The 22,617-nt window shown below is 49.7% G+C and overlaps 9 protein-coding genes across 9 annotated transcripts; 4 read left to right on the forward strand and 5 right to left on the reverse strand.

Annotated features, from left to right (window-relative positions):
* Positions 1-1,277: 1,277 nt before the first annotated feature.
* Positions 1,278-3,793, reverse strand: CI109_105049 (uncharacterized protein; the record flags this gene model as incomplete). Its single annotated transcript, XM_065967600.1, has 10 exons — positions 1,278-1,367; positions 1,425-1,445; positions 1,513-1,710; positions 1,768-1,806; positions 1,902-1,963; positions 2,049-2,208; positions 2,267-2,287; positions 2,358-2,467; positions 2,897-3,110; positions 3,188-3,793. The coding sequence occupies 10 exons, from the start codon at positions 3,791-3,793 to the stop codon at positions 1,278-1,280; spliced, it is 1,521 nt and encodes a 506-aa protein (XP_065823672.1).
* An 899-nt stretch (positions 3,794-4,692) lies between these two features.
* Positions 4,693-5,689, reverse strand: CI109_105050 (uncharacterized protein; the record flags this gene model as incomplete). The annotated part of the gene is made up of 4 exons (XM_032005499.1): positions 4,693-4,879; positions 4,962-5,140; positions 5,190-5,402; positions 5,534-5,689. The coding sequence occupies 4 exons, from the start codon at positions 5,687-5,689 to the stop codon at positions 4,693-4,695; spliced, it is 735 nt and encodes a 244-aa protein (XP_031860218.1).
* A 269-nt stretch (positions 5,690-5,958) lies between these two features.
* On the forward strand, positions 5,959-7,064 carry CI109_105051 (uncharacterized protein; the record flags this gene model as incomplete). Its single annotated transcript, XM_032005498.1, has 2 exons — positions 5,959-6,428; positions 6,572-7,064. 2 exons carry the CDS (start codon positions 5,959-5,961, stop codon positions 7,062-7,064), a joined length of 963 nt encoding a protein of 320 aa, XP_031860217.1.
* A 147-nt stretch (positions 7,065-7,211) lies between these two features.
* On the reverse strand, positions 7,212-10,395 carry CI109_105052 (uncharacterized protein; the record flags this gene model as incomplete). Its single annotated transcript, XM_032005497.1, has 7 exons — positions 7,212-7,476; positions 7,536-7,632; positions 7,693-7,741; positions 7,796-7,986; positions 8,050-9,753; positions 9,847-10,156; positions 10,219-10,395. 7 exons carry the CDS (start codon positions 10,393-10,395, stop codon positions 7,212-7,214), a joined length of 2,793 nt encoding a protein of 930 aa, XP_031860216.1.
* A 459-nt stretch (positions 10,396-10,854) lies between these two features.
* On the forward strand, positions 10,855-12,623 carry CI109_105053 (uncharacterized protein; the record flags this gene model as incomplete). The annotated part of the gene is made up of 9 exons (XM_065967601.1): positions 10,855-10,878; positions 10,935-10,956; positions 11,014-11,047; positions 11,117-11,207; positions 11,295-11,678; positions 11,764-12,029; positions 12,152-12,267; positions 12,350-12,437; positions 12,536-12,623. The coding sequence occupies 9 exons, from the start codon at positions 10,855-10,857 to the stop codon at positions 12,621-12,623; spliced, it is 1,113 nt and encodes a 370-aa protein (XP_065823673.1).
* Positions 12,624-12,943: 320 nt separating this feature from the next.
* CI109_105054 (uncharacterized protein) lies at positions 12,944-14,914 on the reverse strand (the record flags this gene model as incomplete). Its single annotated transcript, XM_032005495.1, has 4 exons — positions 12,944-14,293; positions 14,360-14,459; positions 14,534-14,589; positions 14,681-14,914. 4 exons carry the CDS (start codon positions 14,912-14,914, stop codon positions 12,944-12,946), a joined length of 1,740 nt encoding a protein of 579 aa, XP_031860214.1.
* Positions 14,915-15,621: 707 nt separating this feature from the next.
* On the forward strand, positions 15,622-16,400 carry CI109_105055 (uncharacterized protein; the record flags this gene model as incomplete). Its single annotated transcript, XM_032005494.1, has 4 exons — positions 15,622-15,684; positions 15,960-16,030; positions 16,122-16,221; positions 16,362-16,400. 4 exons carry the CDS (start codon positions 15,622-15,624, stop codon positions 16,398-16,400), a joined length of 273 nt encoding a protein of 90 aa, XP_031860213.1.
* Positions 16,401-16,918: 518 nt separating this feature from the next.
* CI109_105056 (uncharacterized protein) lies at positions 16,919-21,152 on the forward strand (the record flags this gene model as incomplete). The annotated part of the gene is made up of 5 exons (XM_032005493.1): positions 16,919-16,969; positions 17,053-17,065; positions 17,139-17,876; positions 17,941-20,762; positions 20,832-21,152. 5 exons carry the CDS (start codon positions 16,919-16,921, stop codon positions 21,150-21,152), a joined length of 3,945 nt encoding a protein of 1,314 aa, XP_031860212.1.
* Positions 21,153-21,527: 375 nt separating this feature from the next.
* On the reverse strand, positions 21,528-22,504 carry CI109_105057 (uncharacterized protein; the record flags this gene model as incomplete). Its single annotated transcript, XM_032005492.1, has 5 exons — positions 21,528-21,579; positions 21,673-21,817; positions 22,144-22,353; positions 22,419-22,434; positions 22,502-22,504. The coding sequence occupies 5 exons, from the start codon at positions 22,502-22,504 to the stop codon at positions 21,528-21,530; spliced, it is 426 nt and encodes a 141-aa protein (XP_031860211.1).
* Between the last annotated feature and the right edge of the window lie 113 nt (positions 22,505-22,617).

A 22,617-nucleotide genomic window follows, 5' to 3' on the forward strand; every position in this document is an offset into this window, starting at 1 on the left:
ACAACTAGTGGGGCACAAGGTGTGTTTAGATACTTACGTTCCAAACTGATCGCCTGCCCCTCAGAGTAGAAATCATTCTCTGATTGGTACCTGGGTACTTCGCTCAGGCGAGTATAGCCACCAAAAGACCTAGGAGCTGGCCAAGATTGGTCAGCTTGGTACAAACCTCGTCCGAGACATGGGTCTCCATCTTCCTGTTCATTGGCATATGTGTGGGAATGGTGTCGCTTCATGATGGTAAGTGGCAAGTGTGTGTGTGTGTGTGTGTGTGTGTGTGGATGTGGATGTGGAAGTAGTCGAAGCGTGGACAATACAGAGGGCAATAATCATGGTTTATATAGCAAGCTGTCAACCCCTCTCGTTGCCATCCAAGACAACTGGAAGATGAGGCTCCTTTGATTAGAAAGCAATGAAAAGGAGACAGCAATAACATCATGACACGACTATGATTCTCAAAATAGCACAGGCTTAGTAAGCTGAAACAACATCTACGCTGTTGTCCTTTGATCAATGGTCTCCTTGCGACTGATCTGCTAAGACTAGACCAGTGACAGAATCTCTTGACAAAATGAGAAGACACATGTTCTTTAGTTGAGGGAGAAGGCCATGTATTTTATAGCTCAATGACATCAGTCAATCAACTGGTGACACAGTGTCAATCGATTGAAGCAATAGCCCTCATGTAGCTATATCACCTCTGTGATAAGGCTGCCTGGATGATTCAGACTAGAACCAGCTTTATCTGTGTTCCACTTTTCCCCTCAGCTCCTCACTCAGATTCTAGTACCCATTGCTGAGAAAATCCACTCGGAATCTGTAGGTGCATGTCTTGACCACACAAAGGATTATCTAAACTGATCCTTCCCATGAGCTGTGGCCTGTTTTGCAGGTTGTTTCCAGCTAGTCAACCAATATGTTTGTCTTACTGTGGACCATCCATCATGATGACCTGTCACTAATGTTAATGTCACTTTGCTAAACTGGATATCAAAGCTTTGTATCATATCAAAAGACCGCAATAAACAGAGTTCTGGAAGTACTCCTGATTCCCTATCTCAAGCATTTCGGTCTAGGTAATGGTCAGCTATAATACTACCATAGAAGCACATTGACAATTTTTGAACCCCTACCTACCTGCAAGGGATTCTTACACTGCACTTTTGCCATCACCATAATACAAGTGATATATGGTTGAAACAGGTTGTGCAATGTAAAAGGACAGTTTGCATCACAGCTTGCCACTACACAATATCACCACTCGGGCCAACTCATTCCATCTAACTCTCAGTGACAGGATCACCAATCTGCAACAGGTCCACTTTGATCACTGTGTCACGAAGTCGCTCTTTGAGCAGTTCTGTCTGGCTCTGAGAACAAGGTCATTTCTCTTGCCTTGAGGCATCAAAGAAGGATCAAATACACACCTCCATGCAGTGAATTGTACCCTGAAAATAGAACAATCAATCACTTAGACATTCCTTCATGTTGTGCAAGTAAAGAGTGCTTACTTACCCATGCACTCCTTTCATCATATCCACTGAAGTCAGGAGCGGATAGTTGATGGGCTCTTTGCAACACTTCCACGTTGAGGCTGACAGTGCCATGCTGATCCATATTCTCCACCATGTTGCTAGGTATATCCCTGGCAAAGGCCTCCAGGAGTTGTTGGTGGGAGTTCTCCAACTGTTTAGTCTTCTCTACCAAGGTGTTCTGTCCATGTTCACATAAGCTGTCTTGTCCCTTATGCAATGCTGGCTGTCCACTTACTCTTGCATCATGGTGGGCCTTCAATGCTGAGGGCTTGTTCTGCTTATATGATCCCAGCATCAGACTTTCTGTTTTGGACAAGCATGTAACGAAGGAACTGAAGCCAGTTTTTGGCATGTTTTGGGCCCACTCACTTTCTTTGTCCATCTACGTGAACCTTGTCCAGAGGCGGATCCTCCTGAGCTCATTCGTTTACCTATCAGCCATTGCACCCAACCTCAAGAAGTCTCTAATGGTAAGATCAAAGAGGATGACGATGCTGATGTCATTTTCAGACTCACCAGAGTGGCTCAGATGGTTGTGTGAATGAGGAACCAGTTCAGTTGCATTGAAAGCAGATGAGACAACTTGAGGAGACGAGGAGGAACTGATCACTGCTTCCCACTTCTTCAATTCATTCTCAGTGTGCCGTACTCTGGTCATAATATCGGATTGCAGACGCTACAAACGGTGTCAGTCTTGCTCTGCAATGCGTAAGGATCAGATGGCTATCACATACTTTCAAGCCTTCGTTGTGATGCTGAAAACGTGATTGCAAATCAGTGAGACCTGTAGTTGCATTCATACATTGCGGACATTTACTGACTCACCTTCAATTTCTTCTCATCCAATCCATGAATGTCCTTAGATATGGATGCCTTCACATCCTCCATTTTCTTGATGTTCCTGTCAATTGTGGCCTTCAGACTTTCATACCCTTCTATGCTTGTCAGCATGGTCGTTTGGAGGAGTTGCAGTGTCTTATTGCGTCTTTCCAGCCCTGTAAGCTCTTCAGTCACACGTTCCTGGTCGTCCAATTACATCAGCTACCTCCCTCTAGCAACAAAAGAAATTGGAGGAAGTCAAGCTACATACCTGTAGGGATTCACAATTGTGTCTTGCAGTGTGCCATCGTCGGTAACTTTTGTGGTCTGCAAGAATCAAGCCAAATCTTAGGTGGTCAAACAGTATGCACAGACTGAACCAAGCTTGCGGCTACCCTCACCTGTGTGTCTGAGTTCAGATAGACTAAAGCAAGACTGTTCTACCCCTGCTTTTTCATTTGCAAACTTTTGGTCACCCTCTAAGTCATTGATCAGTCAGATATGATTGTCCCACAACAGAACAGCCAATCAGGTCATTGACTTACCAGGCTGAGGTTGACTAAGGTAGGTTCCCGAGAGTTCACTGCCAGATACAGGACCATGACCGGCTGTGGAGACTGTTGGAGAAGACCAGGTGGGACTTGCAACTTGTTCAATCGTGATTTCATTGCGGCTTGCGTCGTCATGCCTTTGGTGTGCTTTGTGATGTCTCGGCTTGACAGTCTGCGTGTTGCGCCTCGGAGGTCCCACATCCTCAGACTAAAGTCACATGTAGCACTGATCAACGGGCAGCACATCATTTCATACAACAAGGAAGTGTGGAAGGAAGAACTCACTGGCAAGCTTTCCCGGACATTGTTGTTGTTCCATCCTTCATGTTGAGCAAGCACCTGTGGTGACTGATTCTGCAGCCTTCCAGGATATGAGTCTTGAAGTGTGGGTGCTGGTACTGCTGCAAAGTGAGGATTCCAATATGTTGCCGGCATTGGGGTGGCAGCTGAATGGGATTGTGCTTCACCAGCATGGCCATAGTTCTGCCATCTTGTCTCTTGTCTATTGTAGAAGTTGTGGGGCTGTGATTGAAAGGAATGTTGTGGAGGATCAATGTCAAAAGCTCCTGGCAAAGTGTTTTGGAAGGCAACATCCAAACGATTTCGAGAGGCCTGTGCAACAGCAGAGTTATGGAGCCCTGATAGAGGGCGGGTCATGCTTGGCTGATTGTGGGAGTACTGCCCAAATGCAGTTCCCATTTGAGGGTGATTGCCTCCAGGGGTGATAGCAGGCTCATACCTGTAAGACTGAGCACTTGCTCCACTTGCTGGAATGGCAGGGTAATAGAGGCCATCTGTTCTAGGCCCAGCCTCAGGAACACAGTGAAGTTCATCCTCCTCTGTGTCTGAAAGTGGTTCTTGCTTGACAAAGACTTGTTCTTCTTTGACCATGGTAATGAGACTGTGAGAGTATGTGTGTATTGAGTGTGGTTATGTTTATGAAACTGATGAAGGTGACAAGAACAAGTTTGGATACAATGGTGGCTGTAAGGTGAGTTGTGACTATTGGAAAGAACGACAGAGTGGCAACAGTGCTTTATATTGACATGCACTTCCCCTCCCCTCTCACTGTTGTTTAGACATTCAGACACATCCCTTCCTTTGATGGGACAGTGACAGAGGATGACTACAATGACATCAAGACACAATGACGACTGTCTGTGACTTGAAACATAACAGCATCAGAAGCTGAAACTCGTCCAACTAATGTCATCCTTTGACCTCATGTCTTCCTGAGGCCAATTGCGTCAGTAGAGACCTTTCACACAATCTTTCAAAACAATGAGAAGTCACTCATTCCTTAGATCAGGAGAGAGTCTTGCATTTTGCAGCTCAATGACATCAAATGACATATCTACAGTATCCTTCAACAGTAGATCTAGTATGTCGTTCCTTTATAATCTGCCCCTCCCAGAAGGCTTCTCTCGGGTAGGCTCTTCTCAGAAGGCTCCCCCTGGAAGGCGGACCTCGGCTACGCAAGACCGAAGTTACTCTCCATTGAAGGATCTCCCCTGATGGCTGCCTTCATAAGGCTCTCCTCGGCCATACATGACCGAAGGGATTCTCTAATGCCTTGCGCCTTCTACGCTGACGTGCTCAGTCGAAGGGGCACCGTCCGCTTTCCACGCGAGGCCTGTCGCCACCCAAATGTTTAATACTGGCTATGTGGCCCCCCAAGCCGTGCGATTACAGTACATCCATCCGCCAACTGTGACTACCTGCCTCTTCATGCGGTACTTCGCGCATCTTAATCCTACTGCCGCAACGATTGGCCAGGCGATCCCCTTCGCTTAGATCTTTTGACGCAGACCAATTTCCCAATCGTCGCCACTTTCCTTCCCAACCACTGTTCCACCAAGACGTTCTATCTCATCCCAGGCTTTCTTTCCATCGTCCTGAGAAATACCTCGCATACCCGGAGCGACCAGTATCGTCTCGAAAGACGCTGAGATTGCAGATCGAGCAGTTGCTGATACGCTACGCCGTGCCGAAGAGCAGATAAGCGACTGGAACGATATTCGAGACAGATAAGAGATAGTGAAGGGTTCCGATGACGTACCAGAAGTCGGTAGCTAAGCCTACTATGACCACTGTATCTATTCCCTCAGAGCGAAGATATTTTGTCAAAGGCGATTCGGTCGGCTGTGGCTCATGATCTGATATCGGTTCGGCAGGATCTGTAGCTTCTGTGACATATCCCTCGAAAGCAGAATACGCCTCGATTCCAATATTTGTGCCCTGGTTCGGATCAGCCACAAAGCCAGACTCCTTGTGAGCGGCAACTTACCTTTCGCACCACCTTCACTCGAACACCCCAAGGTTTCAGTTGACCTCTTAACCCTTTCTCAATCTCAGCGCCTCTCGTTCCTTGTACACAATGATCGGGCCATATTGTTTGCTCGTAGATTTTACCATTTGCATCGGTCAACTGTACTTTGGAGAAGGGATCGTGGGGCGGATGTGAGGAGGCGAAGGAGATATGTTCTTTAGGGTGGTAGTCCTACGCAAGCATTCGCCGGATGACATCCATTGATCAGCATATGCCCTGAGATTCTGTAGCAATGATCAAAGTCTGTCTTCGGCCAAGCTTGAAGCGGGCGAACCGAAAGCTCAGATGAGAAAGATACCCACTTGGCTGGCAACAATCACGGGCCAGTCCCATTTACTTCGATCAAGCAGTCCCTCAATGACTGGTAAGATCTCATCGCCATGCGGTACGGCCAATGATCCGTCTGGAGGGAGAAAGTCGTACTGCACATCGACGATTATAACAGCGGCTTTGGGCATGTTTTGGTCGCGCAGCGTAAATGATCGGTGTCTGGTGTAATCGCGTTACAAGTCATGCTATGTTGTGAGCGAGAGAAGCGTAGGAATGCGATAGCCGTAATATATTGACTTAACTCGGAGGGGGTGACCGTCCTCCACTTTCTTTGGATCGTCCCTACCACGTGGCTGTGCATCATTCGCAGCCAAGATGACCAAGTCCATAGTCTATAAGTTAATTCAATCTCCTTTCTCCTTGCCCACTCTCTCTTTCCTCAACGCAACAGTCCGTCATGCCTCCTACACCACCACGACCCTCATCTATCCCTATCCCACCACCACCGCCTCTTGACCCTTCGACCTCTACTACACCGCCTCAGCACGAACCAACTAACACTCTCGCCCTTCTTCTCCCACATCAATCGCTCTTCGCTCCTCCAGTCTTGGCATTGCTACAGGACTATTATTCCCAATATGGCGAGATCGTCCATTGGGCTCCTGTGAGAGGCTTTGGAAGAGTCATCATTGTCTGGCGAGAAGAAGGAGAGGCCGAAAGAGCTAAAACGGAGGGTGACTGGTTGAGGTTGGACCTAAGTGGGGCATCGCAAGGTGGCGACGTAGACAATGATCAGATGGAAACAGAAGGGAAGCCTATGAACAATGCAGCAGGAGGAGGACAATCGCAGAAGAGCGAGCAGGGGTATTTCACACCGAAAGGGAAACATAGACGTAGAAAGTCACAATCTGCAAAGATACCGACCGAGTGAGTGGCGCACCGCATCCACCTTGTTAGATATTACACTTGTAGCTAGGTCTCCTGACCCTGGTGTTCTCTGACTACAACGTTCGTTCAGTGCTTACCAGTGAGGAGAGAGACTAACAAATTGGGTTCTTCTATCTGCGCAGACTGATCCTTCGTCTACACTACCTCCCACCCACACCTCTCAATCCCGATCCATCGACATTCCACCTCGCCCCTCCCTCCATCCCACATAATTTCCTAATCTCCCCTCCTGGTTCTCCTCCCGAAGGCTGGGAACCGATTCTTGAAGATGCGCCAAATACCTCTATTCTCGCTGAAGATTTACAAAGAGCTTTAGAGGCATTACAGCTCAACGGAGGGAAGAAAGGAGGTAAAGAAGTCATCCTTGAAGAAGGGGGAGTCAGAGTAGAGGTGGAAGACCTTACAGTGGCGATACAACCGGATGATTCTAACGAAGGAGAAGATAGATGGGAAGTACGGGAGATGATCGATGAGAGTTCTGCGGGAGGAATTGGAGGAGCAGGAGTCTGGGGTTTACCAAGTCAGAGTAATGGGATAGGAAGTGGATATACTTCGTTAATGGGAACACCAGGGTTCAAGACCAAGATCGCACCAACAGCGAGACCACCAATGTGATATGAACAGACATTTGTGACGACTTAGATGATTGATGACTGGTTAGTATTTTATAACGTTGACAAGACCATGTATTTGTGTATATTCATGTTTTTTGACCGCTAATAGTACAACATGATATTCCCGTGTTTCCAAATATGCAGAACCTTACGCCCTACCCGTCTTCACCTCCACTCCCACATTCACACACATCAACACCACATACGCTGCGATCAGACATGCTGCCCATCGTCTGTCGATCAAGTAGCCGTTCATCGGGACGAAGATCGCCGTCGCGATTAACATGACGACGAGACCTCCCGCCGACACCCATAGCGTGGGTGAGAAATCGACAAAGACGGGTGGATGTTGGGGTGTTGTTGCGATGTGATATGTTCCAGAACCACCAATACCAAGCAGAAGGTTAAGCATACTTCAATTTCACAGAGGATAGTCAGCCTTGAGTGTCTTGCCAAGGTTGGATATACTCACGGTCCACCGAAACATGCCGCGTAAGCCATGGCTGGTGCAAATTGTGCTACAGTGACATTCGCGACAAGATCCGCCAAACTGTTCCCCACAGCGAAGACTGGTACATCGGACAGTCAGTCCTAATATTTCCCATCCATCAAGACCAGATTCAACTCACTCGTCAACCCGATGATTGCATCACTCAAGCCCAAAATCTCTCCGACGGTCTAAAGCAGACAAGTTAGCATAGGACACATTTGCAAGGGTACCAGCACACTCACATCCAACACGCCCACAACTTCGTCCGCAATCGCCGCGATCCAGACCATACTGCAGGTAAAGCCGCACATGCATCTCACAAGTCGCCAGAACTTTGAGCTCCCGTCCGTCGCATAGTATAGTACAGCTACGGCTGCGATTACTCCGGCCGATCCGACGCCAAGTATTACCCAGGGCAGATATGACATGTCGCCTAGATAAGTCAATGATATCAGTCTTCGGGATCATGAACGCTAATCGAGCTCTGAAAACTTACTGAAGATGATAAAAGCACAGAAAACGGGTCCAAGGACACATTGTGCTGCCGTCAGGTACTTGTTGAATTCCAAACCTCTTTCCTGCTCCATCTCCTCATACAGCTCCTTGTTGAGCTCCTCATCCTCTTCGTCGCCGTTCTCTTCTCCATCCCCACCCACTTCCCCCTCCTCTACATGATGGTTCATCCGTCGTAAAGCCGAGTGACTGATTCTGCCCAGAGGAGAGTGGAGTGGGGAGAACCCGTGATCTACGAGATGGTGCAGTTCTTCGCCCATCTCTGGTTGGAGCAAACGATCCGCTTCATCGTCGTAATCGTCCCGCTCCACTTCCGTCTCAAGCGAGTCTTCACCGTCCTCGTCTCCAACATATGATCCATCCTCATTAAGCCCCTCATCATCCGCGATGGGGAGCGCTACGGCACCTTCTTCTGGTCGTCCATCGTCGACTACGGGCAAGGTCAATGTCAATGCCAAGATCGCCGGCACAGACATGATAGCCAATATCATTCCGATAATTGATTTATGCCTGAACGACTGCAATGAGGGGAACAAGGTCCGTAGGACGTGTTTTGTCCGTCTTCGTATTCTGAATCGAGACTCAGATCGTCCATTCGGCGGAGTCGCAAGAAGAGGAGATTGTTCGTCCGGTCCTGGCTCTTCGACGTGGCCTGATGGATCGACTACCGATATGGATGGGACGTATTGCCGAACAGGTTGAGCTTTGTTAGGGATAACAACTTTCGGTCGATTGGGTCTGGTGGTAGAAGTACTCAGGCTGCTGAGTTGCGGAGACGGTGTAGGTGGATGTCCACGCTGATCTTCCCAGGGATTTGGCTCAGGCACTGTAACGTTCTGCGGAGGCGGACTTGAGACCGATCGATAGCTGTCTGTTCGCTCTGACGGTTTCAACGAATGAGTTGATGCTCTTCGCCTTCCGTTCACCATGGGCGTACCCTTTGCGGTCGACCCTCCTTTCCTTCCAACAGAGTGGAAGCCGTATGATGAAGATCGACGATGTCCGTAGGTCGACGCACTTATCGGACCGAAATAATCCGTCTCCCTATCCCTATCGACGCCGCCCGGATTTGGCGTTCGTGCGGGGCTGTTCCCTCTCGAGTTTGACTCCTTTCTAAGAGAGTTGACCACATCACGGAACTCGACTGCGCCCAGTAGAGAGAACGTTGCTCGGGGAGTATCGATAGAGTCATGATGGTGGAAATGGGCAGGCAAAGAGCCTAGATGAGATGCACTCGAATGAGATCGAGCTCGAGACAGGTGCGGTCTGTGTAACGTCGGTGTGAGAGTCCCAGGAGACTCTGTGTGGCTGAATTCATTCCCATTAGCCTCGTCGAGGTCCGGTAGAGTCAACTGTCCACCGGGCTGCGGAACAGTTGGAGTAAGAAGTGGACTAATGTGACCATTATCGATGATCTCGATTGGCGCTTTGAGTGTGTGCGAGTCGTGACTATGAGCCTTTCTTCGCCTTCTTCGTCCCCACCAATTCCCTCCCACGACAACTCCGACATACGTAATGTAGAGCACGACCATTCCTCCGGATTCCCAGAGGGTAAGATGCCCGTCGTGAAGGACGAGGATCAGGACGATAACCGCTGAGGTGAAGAAAAGGACGTCTCGGAGGAAGGCGTGACGCGGGACATGGAATGGTCTAATCAAGGCGATCGAGCCTACGACGATTGAGACGACTGGAAGAGGGAAAGAGCGGGTCAGAGTGCGGTCCGTACGATGTTGCCCTTTATTCCAGTTCAGAGAGGCGAATGAGGTAACCAAATACTCACTAAAGCTCGCTGCGCCAATCAACTCTCCAATTGCCAAACCGAACGTCCCGCCCTTCATCGCAGAAAAGGTACTAAACACATCCGGACTTCCGTTACCGAAAGCAAGGAAGGTAACTCCAGCAGTCGATTCGTTGAGACCGAGGTACGAAGCGATGGTGGATAGGTTGGGACAGAAGAAGTCGGAGGCGGATATGCCGATGAAGGAGAAGAGGAAGGCGAGGATGAAAAGGAGGATTAAGATGAAGAAGGGTTTGAAGGCGGGTGGAAGAGATTCGTACCATTCAGAGTATGGTAGAGCGAGGAGCGAGGTCTAGAAAAGTAAGAGTCAGTACTCGACCAATAAATACAACTGCGGAATGTTGGTACACTTACATGGCCGATAGGTTCTGGGTCAGCTATGAAACGTCGTATCAAATTCGGAGACGATGTTATCGGATGAGAACCCGCATGATCATGCACTATCCGTGTCGAAGTGAGCAGGAAGATGTGCAGAGTGATGGAAGCTGTAAGCAACAGCCATGCTCTCTTCTTCCCGTTTTGTATCGGCATCTTTCGTATTTCGATATAATGAGGGCAAGGCAAGACGAGACAATCAGTGGCGAGGCGAGAAGGACTTCCGATTGAAACTCATGACCGGAAAAAGGAGACGTGCGATGGTGCGATAGATATGATAGTGAAGGCGAAGAAGAAGAAGACGAAATTGACAGATGGAAGATGTCGGTTAAGAGCGAATGCGAAGGAGAGGGATAGGACAGGACGTCATGGTCATCATTGCAATTTGGTGCGTGCCTTAAATATTCCACCAAACAGCAACGAACTCTCATCAACATTGAGAGTTCTTCGCCTGCACCATCAATTCGACCTCTCTTTACTAGCTACCTACTCGGAAACTACATCCAGAAGAGCTTCGATTGAACACACTATTGCCTTTCCGACATTGCGACGTACGGATAGATCCTATTCTGACGACCAGGTGACCCCCCTTGCTCCTTTAGCAGATAAGCCAACATGTCAAACACAACGAGGAAGAAGGTGCGTCCGGACACACCCGCTCGAGAAAAGGCTTTGTACTGACAACCTATCACTAGGTGCTCTTGATGGGAAAGTCAGGTAAGCTGCCCGAATCAGATTATACTTCTGTATCGAGCACGTGCTGACCAAAAGCAGGGAGTGGGAAAACGTCCATGCGTTCCGTTATCTTGTGAGCTATGGTCTGGTCCTCTTGAGTCCGAAACCAAGCTAACGGATCTCTGTCTACGGCAATCTATAGTTCCAACTACACTGCGAGAGATACGAGACGATTAGGAGCTACGATTGATGTTGAACAATCTGCTGTGCGGTTTCTTGGTGGACTAGTACTGGTGGGTACCAAGGGCAATTGGCTTCGTCTCTTCACCAGCAAGGTGGTGAAAACGGATTAAGCTGATGTATTTTGTCCGTCTGCCTAGAACTTGTGGGATTGTGGTGGTCAATCGGCTTTTGTCGACAACTACCTCTCCTCTCAACGAGATACAATCTTCTCCAACGTCGCCGTTCTCATCTACGTCTTCGACATCACCTCCACAGACTGGGAAGCCGACCTCGCCTATTTCGAGGATATTTTATTGGCTCTCCGAACGAACAGCGAAGATGCTGGAGTGTGGGTGTTGGTGAATAAGATGGATTTGGTGGATAAAGAAGATCCGAAAAGGAAGAAATATGGAGAGAGGAAAGATGATTTGTTGGCTGTGGATCAGAGAGTCAGAAAAGAAGTGGAAGAGGATGGCAAGGGGAATGTCAAGGGTGTGCTCAGGTGTTTCCCAACAAGTATATGGGATGAGTCGTTGTACAAGGTAAGCCCAAATTTGGAGAATTCATCGGTTCAGATTATATTTGTCAAAACAAACTCGAACTGATCAAACTTGTCTCTTACCTCAGGCATGGTCATCAATCATCCACACGCTCATACCGAACATCAACCTGATCACTTCCCATCTCACATACCTACGCAATCTAAATCAAGCTGTCGAAGCCGTCCTCTTCGAAGCTGAGACTTTCTTGGTCATCGCAAAATCTGGTTCACCATTGGATTGCGATACGAACGATTTGGACGAGGTGGAAGTGAACAAGGGAGCGAAGGGACTGGATCAACAGAGATTCGAGAAGATTTCAGAGATTGTCAAGGGGTTTAGAAAGATATGCCAGTGAGTTGAGCGCAGCTCGTTCAAACCAAAGTATGAAGCGACACTTCAGTGTTTTGGGGTTATCTCATCAGTGGGAGTCAGGGACGAGGAGAGCCAAAACTAATTCTCCTTTGCGCGCTCAGACGGAATCACGAACAGTATCAAGGCTTCGAAGCGAAATTCGATGGATGTACCGTCGTCCTCGAACCCCTCACACGCAATACTTATATCCTCATCGTCTCTTCAGATCCAAGAATAGGCAAGTTGGGTCCTTCTCCTGTGAACGAACATCATCACATCCTGAAGCTAACAAAATCTTGGAATTGGTTGTGCTTGTGCAGAGACCGGCGCCTTGTTATTCAACATCCATCAGGCGCAGAACCACATGTCGGAATTCGGAGCGAGATCTGTCCTTGAGCGTAAATGCGGGTGAGTGGCAGCTTAACTGATACGCATCCTACGTCCTTGCGATCGTTCTTGCTTGGTATCTGAGAGATCCTGCAAACAGAGACTGATTCACCATCCAGACTATGCCGACATAACTCGGAACTAAAATATGATGTTAAGGGGGACGATGATCCTTCCGTCTCCGCTTGGGATGATGCGCCATTTTAGGAACTAGTTAGTTGTGATGACGGCAACGGCGAACGTATCAGAGGTATATTGTATAGTAGAAACAGTAGATGTCATTTCGCATATTATGCACAACGGAGCACATTTTGCGTGCGTGTTTTGATCGAAGAGCTTGAACATCCCTCAAAACAGTTGCTGTACGACTGAACAGTGTTACATCCGATCCATCCGTTATGTAAGACAAGGCCTTGTAATACGTCGTCCCACATTTTCAACAATGTATGCCTGTCGATCCACGCTCGCCTCGTTGGACCGTGACCGCCTGAAACTCTCCACCACACCCCGCACACCGCACTACAGCACTACTGGAACTCCGCCATCAACCTCTCAAATTCGTCTCCGTCCATCCCACCGCTATCCGTAAAATTGAAATCGCTCATATCTATCCCTCCCATCTCACCATAACTCGCATCCAGATCTCCTACTCCGACTCCTACACCAACGCCACCCGAAGGTTGTTGTACTACCCCATTGTTCGCTTCGAGTTCTGCGATAAGGTTTGACATCGTATCTTGATTGGAAACGTCGGGGACGATTTCAGACTCTTGACGAGCGGGGATAGCAGTGTTGTCGGTTCCGGAATTGATGACGAGTGCATCACTACCACTACCATTACCGGCTTCTAAGGTCGCGCCGAGCATGTTGGCGTCGGTGCTCGTAGCTCCACTTCCTCCCATGAGACTCTCTAGACTTTGATCCATCTTGCTCGTTTCTTGCGCAGTGAGATTCGGCTGCTGTGCTGTTGTCGATCCCGACATCGACCCTGTAGCCTGCTGTCCCACATCGTCTGAAGATGGGAACAGTCCAGCCAACGCTGAGAAATCAGGTTCGGTCGTTCCAGTCGGTAACGCAGCGGAGAAATCAAAGTCCATTGTCGTCGGAGCAGGGGCTTGCTGTGCCGAGACGTTTTGTCCGCCGAGATTCTGATTAGGTGCTTGGGGTTGTGATTGTGATTGTGATTGTTGTTGTGTTGTACCGAGCCCAAGCGATGCTAATATAGCCTCGTCCGAGGCTGAGTTGTTCGATTGAGCGACCTGTCCATTCTCTATGCTAATTGCACCAGCGGTGGCGGCTGACTGGTTGACATTCGAATTGTCGTCCAGAGTCAGGTCAATTGTTTGTGGCCGCTGTTGCTGTTGTTGCGCTTGCGATCCTCCTTGCAACTGTTGCTGTTGCTGCTGTTGTTGCTGTATTTGCGCACCCATGTTGAGATCAAACGACGAAGCATCTCCATTGATGAGTGCCGTAAGCTCATCCAATCCCATCGACGCATAATCCACCCCTGCAGTCGCTGTCGTGTTCGTAGTCGATCCATCCTGAAGTATATCTTGTTCTTGCATGGGCTGGGTTTGCTGGAACGGGGGTTGTTGTAGTGTCTGAGCTGCATCCAACGATATTGGTTCGTTGCCCGGTGGAGCCTGCAATCTTTGTCCGTCAAAGGCAAGCAAAGAAGCGGCACCAAGAGGGATGGGTGACGATACAGCTGGTGGTCGCCCATTGGCTGTGAGGTGCGAAGGGATAGGTAGTGGGATGGATTTGGGAGGAGAGGCGATCGGTTTTTGGGCTTGATCATGCGAAAAAGGGGACGTGACATTGACATCGATAGTCGAAGGCTGAGTGGGTTTGTTAAGCGGTTGTTGTCCGCTTTGAGACTGGATACGAACTGATATCAGTCACGTACTACAAACGTATCAAAGGGGTCAAGCGGTAGAACTCACTATGCACCATTCCGTCTGCCGTCGCAGTCCTTCGTATGCCCGCCAAGACGTTTCGAGCCGATGCACCATGTGGACGGGGACTCGTTGTCCTTTCAAACCTCTGAGTGTCGCAGCATCATATGAGCATGCAGCAAATTCAGGAAGTCACTATATGTCGGAGGACTTTCAACTCACAGTCGCTCTGAGAAAGATTGATGTTGAAATATCAAAGCCGCTTGGATCAAGACCTCCTACAGATGACAGCCATTATCAGCCTCAACTCCTGGTCCAGATAGCGTTCCCTCATGTTTAGGGATTCCTTAAGCACGACCGACAACACACCTTGTAAAGCTTTTCCATCTTCCCAAGCTGTTCTCGGACCCATATCTGTCCCTTTGTAGGTGTACTCGAGATCGAGGCCGAGGCCGTCATAGCGGAAGTCGAGCCTTCTTCTAGAACCGGTTTGGCCGGAGCAACATCAGACTCGGAGCTGTTTTTCGCCCGCTTAGGATCGCGTTCCTCGATATCTGTAGGTCGAGGTCGCTTGATGCGAACCTCTTCAGTTGTGGTTGACATGTCTGCAATTGGCTGTCGGGGTCATAAGATAATGATGGGCGATACTGTCGAGACAAAATTATCCGGATATACGTAGCGATAGTAGTTGTGGTGTATGGGAAGCAAGCGATGTGATATTATAGGGATACAGTATGATACACGATATGAGAATAATGATATGGAGGACAAGAATGATCGTTGCGAGGAAAGAGATATCTCATCTACTAATTAGCTTACAACAAGGTAAGTAAGTAAGGGGACCCGCCTTTCCGGCCCCGAACCCAATAATCAGTAATTGAAGTTTGTGGCAGTTTGAAATTGACCGTTATTCATGCTTTTAACATACATCACCTATATCGTAACGCGTGTGTGCATGTAAGTACAGTCAGGCAGTATTCTACAAGAATGTGTGGTCCGAGAGAGCATTCGCTTGATCCGATCATATACCTAGGAGCAACAGTGCATATTGTTTAGTTACTACCTCTAATAGGTACGACCAATATCCATCAAAGTGATAACCGTAAGTGAGTTATGGTTCGCCACAAACCCACGTCATCGGAAGTTGGACCCACTTACTTACAACCGACCAACCAACCAACCAAACGGAACCAACGTCTTCCGTCCCTCACTCCCATCTCGCTGTGTTGGACCACCGCTAACTCAACTTGTTCTACCACCTACACTCACTCACTTGTCATAACAATAACAAAACAAACAAGCATATCACAATGAACGTTATCCGATCCACCGCCACTGCCCCCGCTCGATTCGCTGCCGTCAGGGCTCCCGTCGTGAGTGTTCATTATCCGTCAAGGTGGTGGGATATTCGTCCTGCTAGAGTACCGGAATATCGTCATCGGACATCTTGGCCAGCTGGGAGTGACTTCCAGTCGGACTGACGTAGAGACGACCCAAAAGAGAAGTGTTCTGTACATACAATGTTGAATGCTGACGTGTGATTTGCCTTACCACCCTTCCTCCGCACACCAATCAATCTCTGATTTCCGATCGCCCGCCGCATCCTATAATGTAATATCTCTGCCAATCCCTCGATACACTCTATCAGGCCATGTTCGCTCGACACTACTCCCCCGACTCCAGGTCAGAGGGTGCCACCGCCAGCTCTACCGGTTTCCAGTGAGTCAGCCCTTTCCCTGTCCTCCATATCATGCAGCACATGTCCCGTTCCTGTGGTGGCCTGCTGATGACTTTCACTCTTCCCTCGCAGCGAGCGAGAGCAGGCCAAGGAGGCTCAATACGTCCGACAGCGTGAGGCTGAGAAGCTCAAGGCTGCTCAGAAGAAGCTCGACGAGGCCAAGGCCGAGTTCGTGAGTGTTGTCCCTGTCTATGTCTACAATATACCCTCTGTTTCTGGCATTTGTCCTCATCGGACATCCCTACCAGCGTATATCGGAGATCATTGTTGCATCAGCTTTACTGACTTATTTACCTTGTTCGACAATAACAGGAGAAGCAGCAGAAGGTCGTTGACTCGCACACCAAGTAATGGAGTGCGGACATATTTACCGGAGTAGTAGGGTCATACAGTGAAGAAGGGATTGAACCTGATGAATGCATGAATGAAATTATCAGTGTTGCAAACTGTTCGATGCAAGTTTGTCTGTGATCTGTTGATGCATGAGTGATATGATTCGTGGTCTGATCGTGATCTACGATGCATGTTGAAGCGGGCCAAGCTAGAGATGACTGATTGATTGATGGTGGACAAGTGCGGAAGTATAAGCCGCTTTTCGGGAGATTGATTATGACGACACTTTTTGGCTTTGGCACTGTGCAACATCCCATCTTGGTCAAGATCAACCAACCTGTCCACTTCCACTTCCACTTCCCGTCCTCCTATTCCTTAACACGGCGGTGCAACAGGCTACAGCTGCTTATCTCATAGACATACACATTACTGTCCGATTCCGCATTCGATCTCATCTTCCATATAGACCCACAGAGGTCTTTCTTTTGATGCTTACAGATGGAGCATCATCAGTGGAATAGCTGCAGTCAACGAAGATGAATACCGGTAGAACCGGAAGGAGGTTGAATGAACCTGGCGGGTCTGGGGTGAGTCACTATTCAAGATAGAGCAGAAAAATGTGCATGTGCAAAGTTATTGACTAGATCGGCTATCCCCTCGTCGCTTATAGACCCCCGTGCAAGGTGAGCTCGCGAATGCTTGTTACACGTAGCCAAGCAATCTGCCATACTGACACGGATACTCTTCGTACGCTAGGTGCCCCTCGTAAAGCTCGCAAGAAACCCAAAACATCACCTCTACCCAGTCCACAACCTTCACCTGCACCTCGGAATATAGGTCCTATACCACGCCCGTATCTCGCTCTTGCACCATCACCCGTTTCCGCCCTTTCGCCATCAGCCATCGATCAACTTACCTCTACCTCCCAACTAGTTTTACCATCGTCATATCTCCGTACTTCCCATTCACCCATCATCGACGCTGGAGGGACTGGAACTGGAACAGGTGCGGGTCCTTCTCGACCTACCACTGCTAATGGAGAACGAACAAATTCTGGATCGGGCGCGAAGAGAAGTCGTTATGCCGCAGGATTACTTTCCCCACCTACTATCGTCCCTGGAGGATCGAGCTCGACACCCCGTGTCCAAACTCCTCAACAAGCACCCGCAAACCCACGACGTAGATCCGCAGATCGAGATCGACCGGGACAACTGACCGTCCGACGTAGCGAAGAGAGATTGAGGGATTTGCGTCAGGTGAATCCCTCTCTAAGCTCACTAGGTCAATTGGGTCAGATCTTGGAATCTGGAAGATTGCCTGATACTCCAGAAGAAGAACAGAGGCCTGAGACGACTCAGCAAAGAAGGAGGAGAAGGGTCGTGAGGAATGAAGCGGGAGGTCTTACGAGACGACCCACTGTTAGCTCGCGAGAAGAGGGAAGAGCGTTGGGCTTGGCAAGAGGAGCCAGTATGCGTAGAACCAATGTCTGGGATGGTAAGTTTAGCCGGTCCATCATGAAGAAAGAGCAGTATTGATAGTGTTTGTTTCGTTTGCACAGATATACCAGAGGCTGGTGAACCTCCGCCGCCTTTCCCATTCCCGACCACATCGACAAATCGTCTTCCACCTGCCTTTCCTTTACCTGTAGACGATCGAAATGAATCGGACAATACTCCTCGAGCTTCCAGTCCTGTCAATGTCCCTCCGCCAGAACGACCAAGATCTCCTCCACCTACTTTCGAACAAGCCATTGGTTTGTCCCCTTCCCCACACATGCTCACTACGACGTCCGCTCCACCTACACCACAACCAACCACTCGTCCCACTTTATCACTGTCCACCACTTTGCCGGCTCCCGTCTCACATCCAACGGAAGATGCAGACACACCCACTTCTGCATCTACGTCTTCTCCGACTTCGTCACATTTCGTATCAGCACCTTCGTCGCCGACGAGGACAGTCGTCACACTGGATGATGAAGACTTGACAGAGGAGGAAAGATCAGATAGGAGGATGTGGAATGCTGATCTCTTAGCCGGATATAGCTTAGAAGAGCGAGTGAGGAGAGAGATGGGGCGGCGGAAAACGAGAGAGCAGCTGGGAGAGAGGAGGTCATCGAAAGAGGAGAGCAGTCGCAGAGGGTCCAAAGCTGAAGGTAGTCGTAGAGGTTCGAAGGCCGACCCTGGGCCTGCCTCACAAGCTGCTGAGCTTACAATTGGTGGGATCCCAGAGATTGGAAAGAACTCCCAGCAACCGCCTTCCAGCGAGGAACCAGCACTCAATACCGCACTCGAGGAAGATTCGAGCACTGTCGCGGTACCACCGACTATAAGCATCGCGGCGACCAGCCAACAGCCGCAGGTGGGAGAGACTCAGCTCGCGCCTACAGAACCTCCCACAGTCATCTTGACACCACCAATGCCTTCCCAACCCTTTGGAAGTGATTCGCCAGCAGAAGGAGAAGAGGAGGACAGCCGGACACCGACAGAGGAGCTTGCGCGGAATCCAATGGAGGCGGAAGAGCAACAGTCTTCGGGAGAAGTAACTGCACAGCCTGCTCCGAGCCGATTGGAGGACAAGCGAGCCAACCAAACGGTCTTTGAGCACACATCGAACGCCATCGTCGAGGCCGCCGTAACAGCCACCGACACGGAGACCTCGAGCACGAAGAAAGCCATTGTTCCAGCTGGTCCGCCATCACCGAAGAGTATCCCTTCAGATCCACCGGCTTCCAGGTCACCCCTTCTCCTGGATTCCAGGTCTGTAAAGGAAACAACTGGAATTCAAGAAGAGTCAGCCAAACCTTCGGCAGTCCTACTTCCTCCCACCGACTCTAGCGTCAGCACTTCGCAAACTGTAGATGGATCAGCCGCGAATGTGAAGCCTGTCAAGAGTATTCCAGCACGTAGGTCTTCGGCGACGACTAGCCCTAAGGCGACTTTACTGGCTCCCATGCTTGGTATGAAGCGCAACTCGGAACCGACAATCGAACCGACTCTAGCAAAGCCATTGTTCAAGGGCGGGACTTGGGGATACTCTCCCGAGATCGACGTTGTGGCAAGAATGGAAGGCTTCCCCGGACGGACAACTGGAAAACCTGTTGAGGCGGATGACCGCAAAGGAATAACCAAGACGGTATCGCCAGAGGTTATGACTGGAACTCTGCCACCGAATCGAGAAGCAGCGCTCAAACGTCGAGATCTCAGAACGATCAGAACAACACCTATCCCGGTTGCACCCATAGAACCTAGACCGCTTAAGTCGACCAGGCCACCATTACAATCATCGCTCTCATCAGGACCGCTCATTGATCTGAACGACGATGGACCTGTGTCTAGACCTTCGTCTCAGTATATGACCTTGGCACATCTGGCGGCTTCTTCGGCCGATCTTCTTGAATTACTGGAGATCGCAGAAGAACCTGTTGCGGAGTCGTCTGCCCAAGCCGCGGCGAGGTCAGCCGCTGCGGCGTCTCTCACGTCATCAACACCTTCTGCGGTGTCGACCCCTAGATTGGACTTGCGGCGACAACCGAGTTCAGACGCAAGTCTGGAAGCGCTGCCATCAGTGGTGCAAGCTTCCGCCGAGTCGGTCGCCGAGTCTATCGCCGATTCATCAGAATCCGTTGTGACGAAGAAGCGAGTGCCACCTCCGCCGCCACCTCCGCTCAAGATGAGGTCGGCAAAGGAGCCAGCTAGCTCGGAAGGAGATACGACACCGAAGGCTATTTCAAGTCCAAGCGAAAGACCACGACGACCTACAATCCCGACGCGAAGACCACCGCCGCCGCCTCCACCTCCAGCCGTCTCAGTCGACCGTCAGACTATAGCTCCTCCACTTCCCCCACGTCCTCCACCACCAGCATTCACGTCTCGTCCCTCGCACATCCGGTCCGATTCTACTGGTTCTCAAACGTCTTCTAGCAACGATACGGTTGTACCTCATCCAGAAGTCAAGTCACCACGATTTGGACTAGGTCTACTTGGTTTGAGACCTAGAGGACCAAGACCGCCACCGCCGCCCCCTCCAAGACCTAGGAAGTCATGGGTCAAGATCGTCACCTCGGATCTAGAAGAAGCCTCTTTGACCTTGTCGCCTGTTACAGGATCGAGACCGATGGCTGAACGAACTCAGTCTGATTTCCCGAGACGAACGGAAGACGAAGACGACGACGCCCAAGAGATTAGTGTGGCCTCGGCGTTGGGAGTCGATTCCATGAGTGGTGGGGTTGGTGGACAGGGTGAAGCGCGAAGCCTGAACAGGAGTGCGTCAGAAGTGGATATGAGAAGAAGGGGTAGAGGTCCTAGTGGAGGTGAGAGAGAGTACACGGATTTGGATCTTTTGGTTTCAAGATTGGAAGGAAGTGGACGAGAGTTTGAGGTGAGTTGGGAGTGAGCACATTCCTAGACTTAGTATCGCATGCTAATCTCTGTTTTTGTGTATGTGCAGGGTTTCACTCAAATCACTACATTCCTTGGACCTTCAAAACCCCCCGCCGCATCCCCCGAAGCGATCGCTACTCTTCTTCCTGCGCTCATCAACGTCGATTCAAGACGTACTACCCCGCAAGGGAAAGTGAAGCTCAAGCTATCGTTGCTCGGTGTAAGAGTCAGCAAATGTCCGATCTGTCTTAGTCAATTTAGAGGTGGGGAGAAAGCGATTATGATTCCGGGATGTGGACATTCGGGTCATGAAGGGTGTGTGTTGAGATGGTTCAGAGAGGATGGGAGATGTTTTGTCTGTAGAGAGGTTTTAGGAGGAGAGGAGTAGGGTTATACGGAGAGGTACAGATTCGAGGAATGGTCACTCTTTGTGGTAATACGGATACCCGAATCGGATGTAGAACCACGCTACAATACGATACAACACATAGTTGGACAATTGTAGCTCCCAGTCATAATCATTGTTATTGTTATAGTCATGTAGCCATTTGTGTATCGTATCGTCAGTATCATCAACATGGTCGAGTCACTCAAGACTCGAGGAACGCGAGACGACCCTCGTGATTGCACAGAGAACCAAATCGCATCGTGAAAAGTATCGTCAAGAGGTCAAAACGTATAGTGTAAGGATTGGGAAAGGTCTCTCCTTCCCAACTTGTAAATTGGGAATGGGAAGGAGCGGGCCAAACGTAAGGAAAGCGATCTATTGAGCGAGGATAGATCGAACGAAAGAGTGATAATTGATCTGACCGTCTCTACGAAAGTCATCAAAAACAAATTAGCTCTACTAGATCGTCTCTGCCGAATGGGTGTCGAGTCACTGGAGAGGGTATCGACAGGATACTCACTGCACTGGGAAACCCTTGAGCAACTCGTCAACCTCCTCATCTGACATTTTCTCGCCAAGTTGGGTGAGGACGTATCGCAGTTCGCCGGCACCGATGAAACCATTGCCTGATTTGTCAAACACTTGGAAACCTTTGATGAACTCGTCTGAGGGGAAAGGGAGGGACAAGAAGTATCAGTTGTGGTTCTTCAAACCTTGCTCGAGAGCTTTTTCCCCTATGTCGTTGTTGTACTGTATAAGGCCGTGACCGCAACTGATCTCCCTTCCTATTTAAGCACGCTGAATATCCAGACTCCTCCACCCGCCCGCCCCGCCCTTGTCCCCAACCACCACCACCACCCAACCACAACCGACACGATCACTACTACCACCACCCACCCACCCGCCCACCCGCCATCACCATCACCACTACCACCGCCCACCCACCCGCCCCTCCTCCGCCACTGAAGCGATCAACCCCACGCCCACTCACCCGCCGTTCCAGCCGGTTTCCACCCATCAGGCCTATTCAAGACCGCCAAAAACTCATCATATCCAAACGAGTTCCCTACATTCCTCTCGAGTTCTTGCACTTCCGCTTGAGTAGGGTTTTGACCCAAAGATCGAAGTAGCTCTCCAAGCGATTCGCGGGGTACTTGACCTGTACCTCGTTTGTCGAAGAGAGCGAAGGCTTCGCGGTATTCTACACGAAGAAGTTAGCAATGGGTCGTTCTTCAGACTCGGTGGCAATGTTGTTGCTGGACGGACCTGCGTTGTTACCGGACTGTATGTACAGGATGCAATCAGCTGTTTAGTCTGAGACGAGCTTGATCTGACATGTTTTGACTCACCATGGTGATTGTATGATCGTCAGTGAGAGTGGTAAAAGGATAGAGCTAGTATAGTGTTGTCCAAGAGCGAATCTATTCTGTTGTCTTTGTAGCAACTGAAACACACAGACCACCAT

This window comes from Kwoniella shandongensis, chromosome 9 (assembly GCF_008629635.2).
Source record: "Kwoniella shandongensis chromosome 9, complete sequence".
In the NCBI taxonomy this organism is placed as follows: Eukaryota; Fungi; Basidiomycota; class Tremellomycetes; order Tremellales; family Cryptococcaceae; genus Kwoniella; species Kwoniella shandongensis.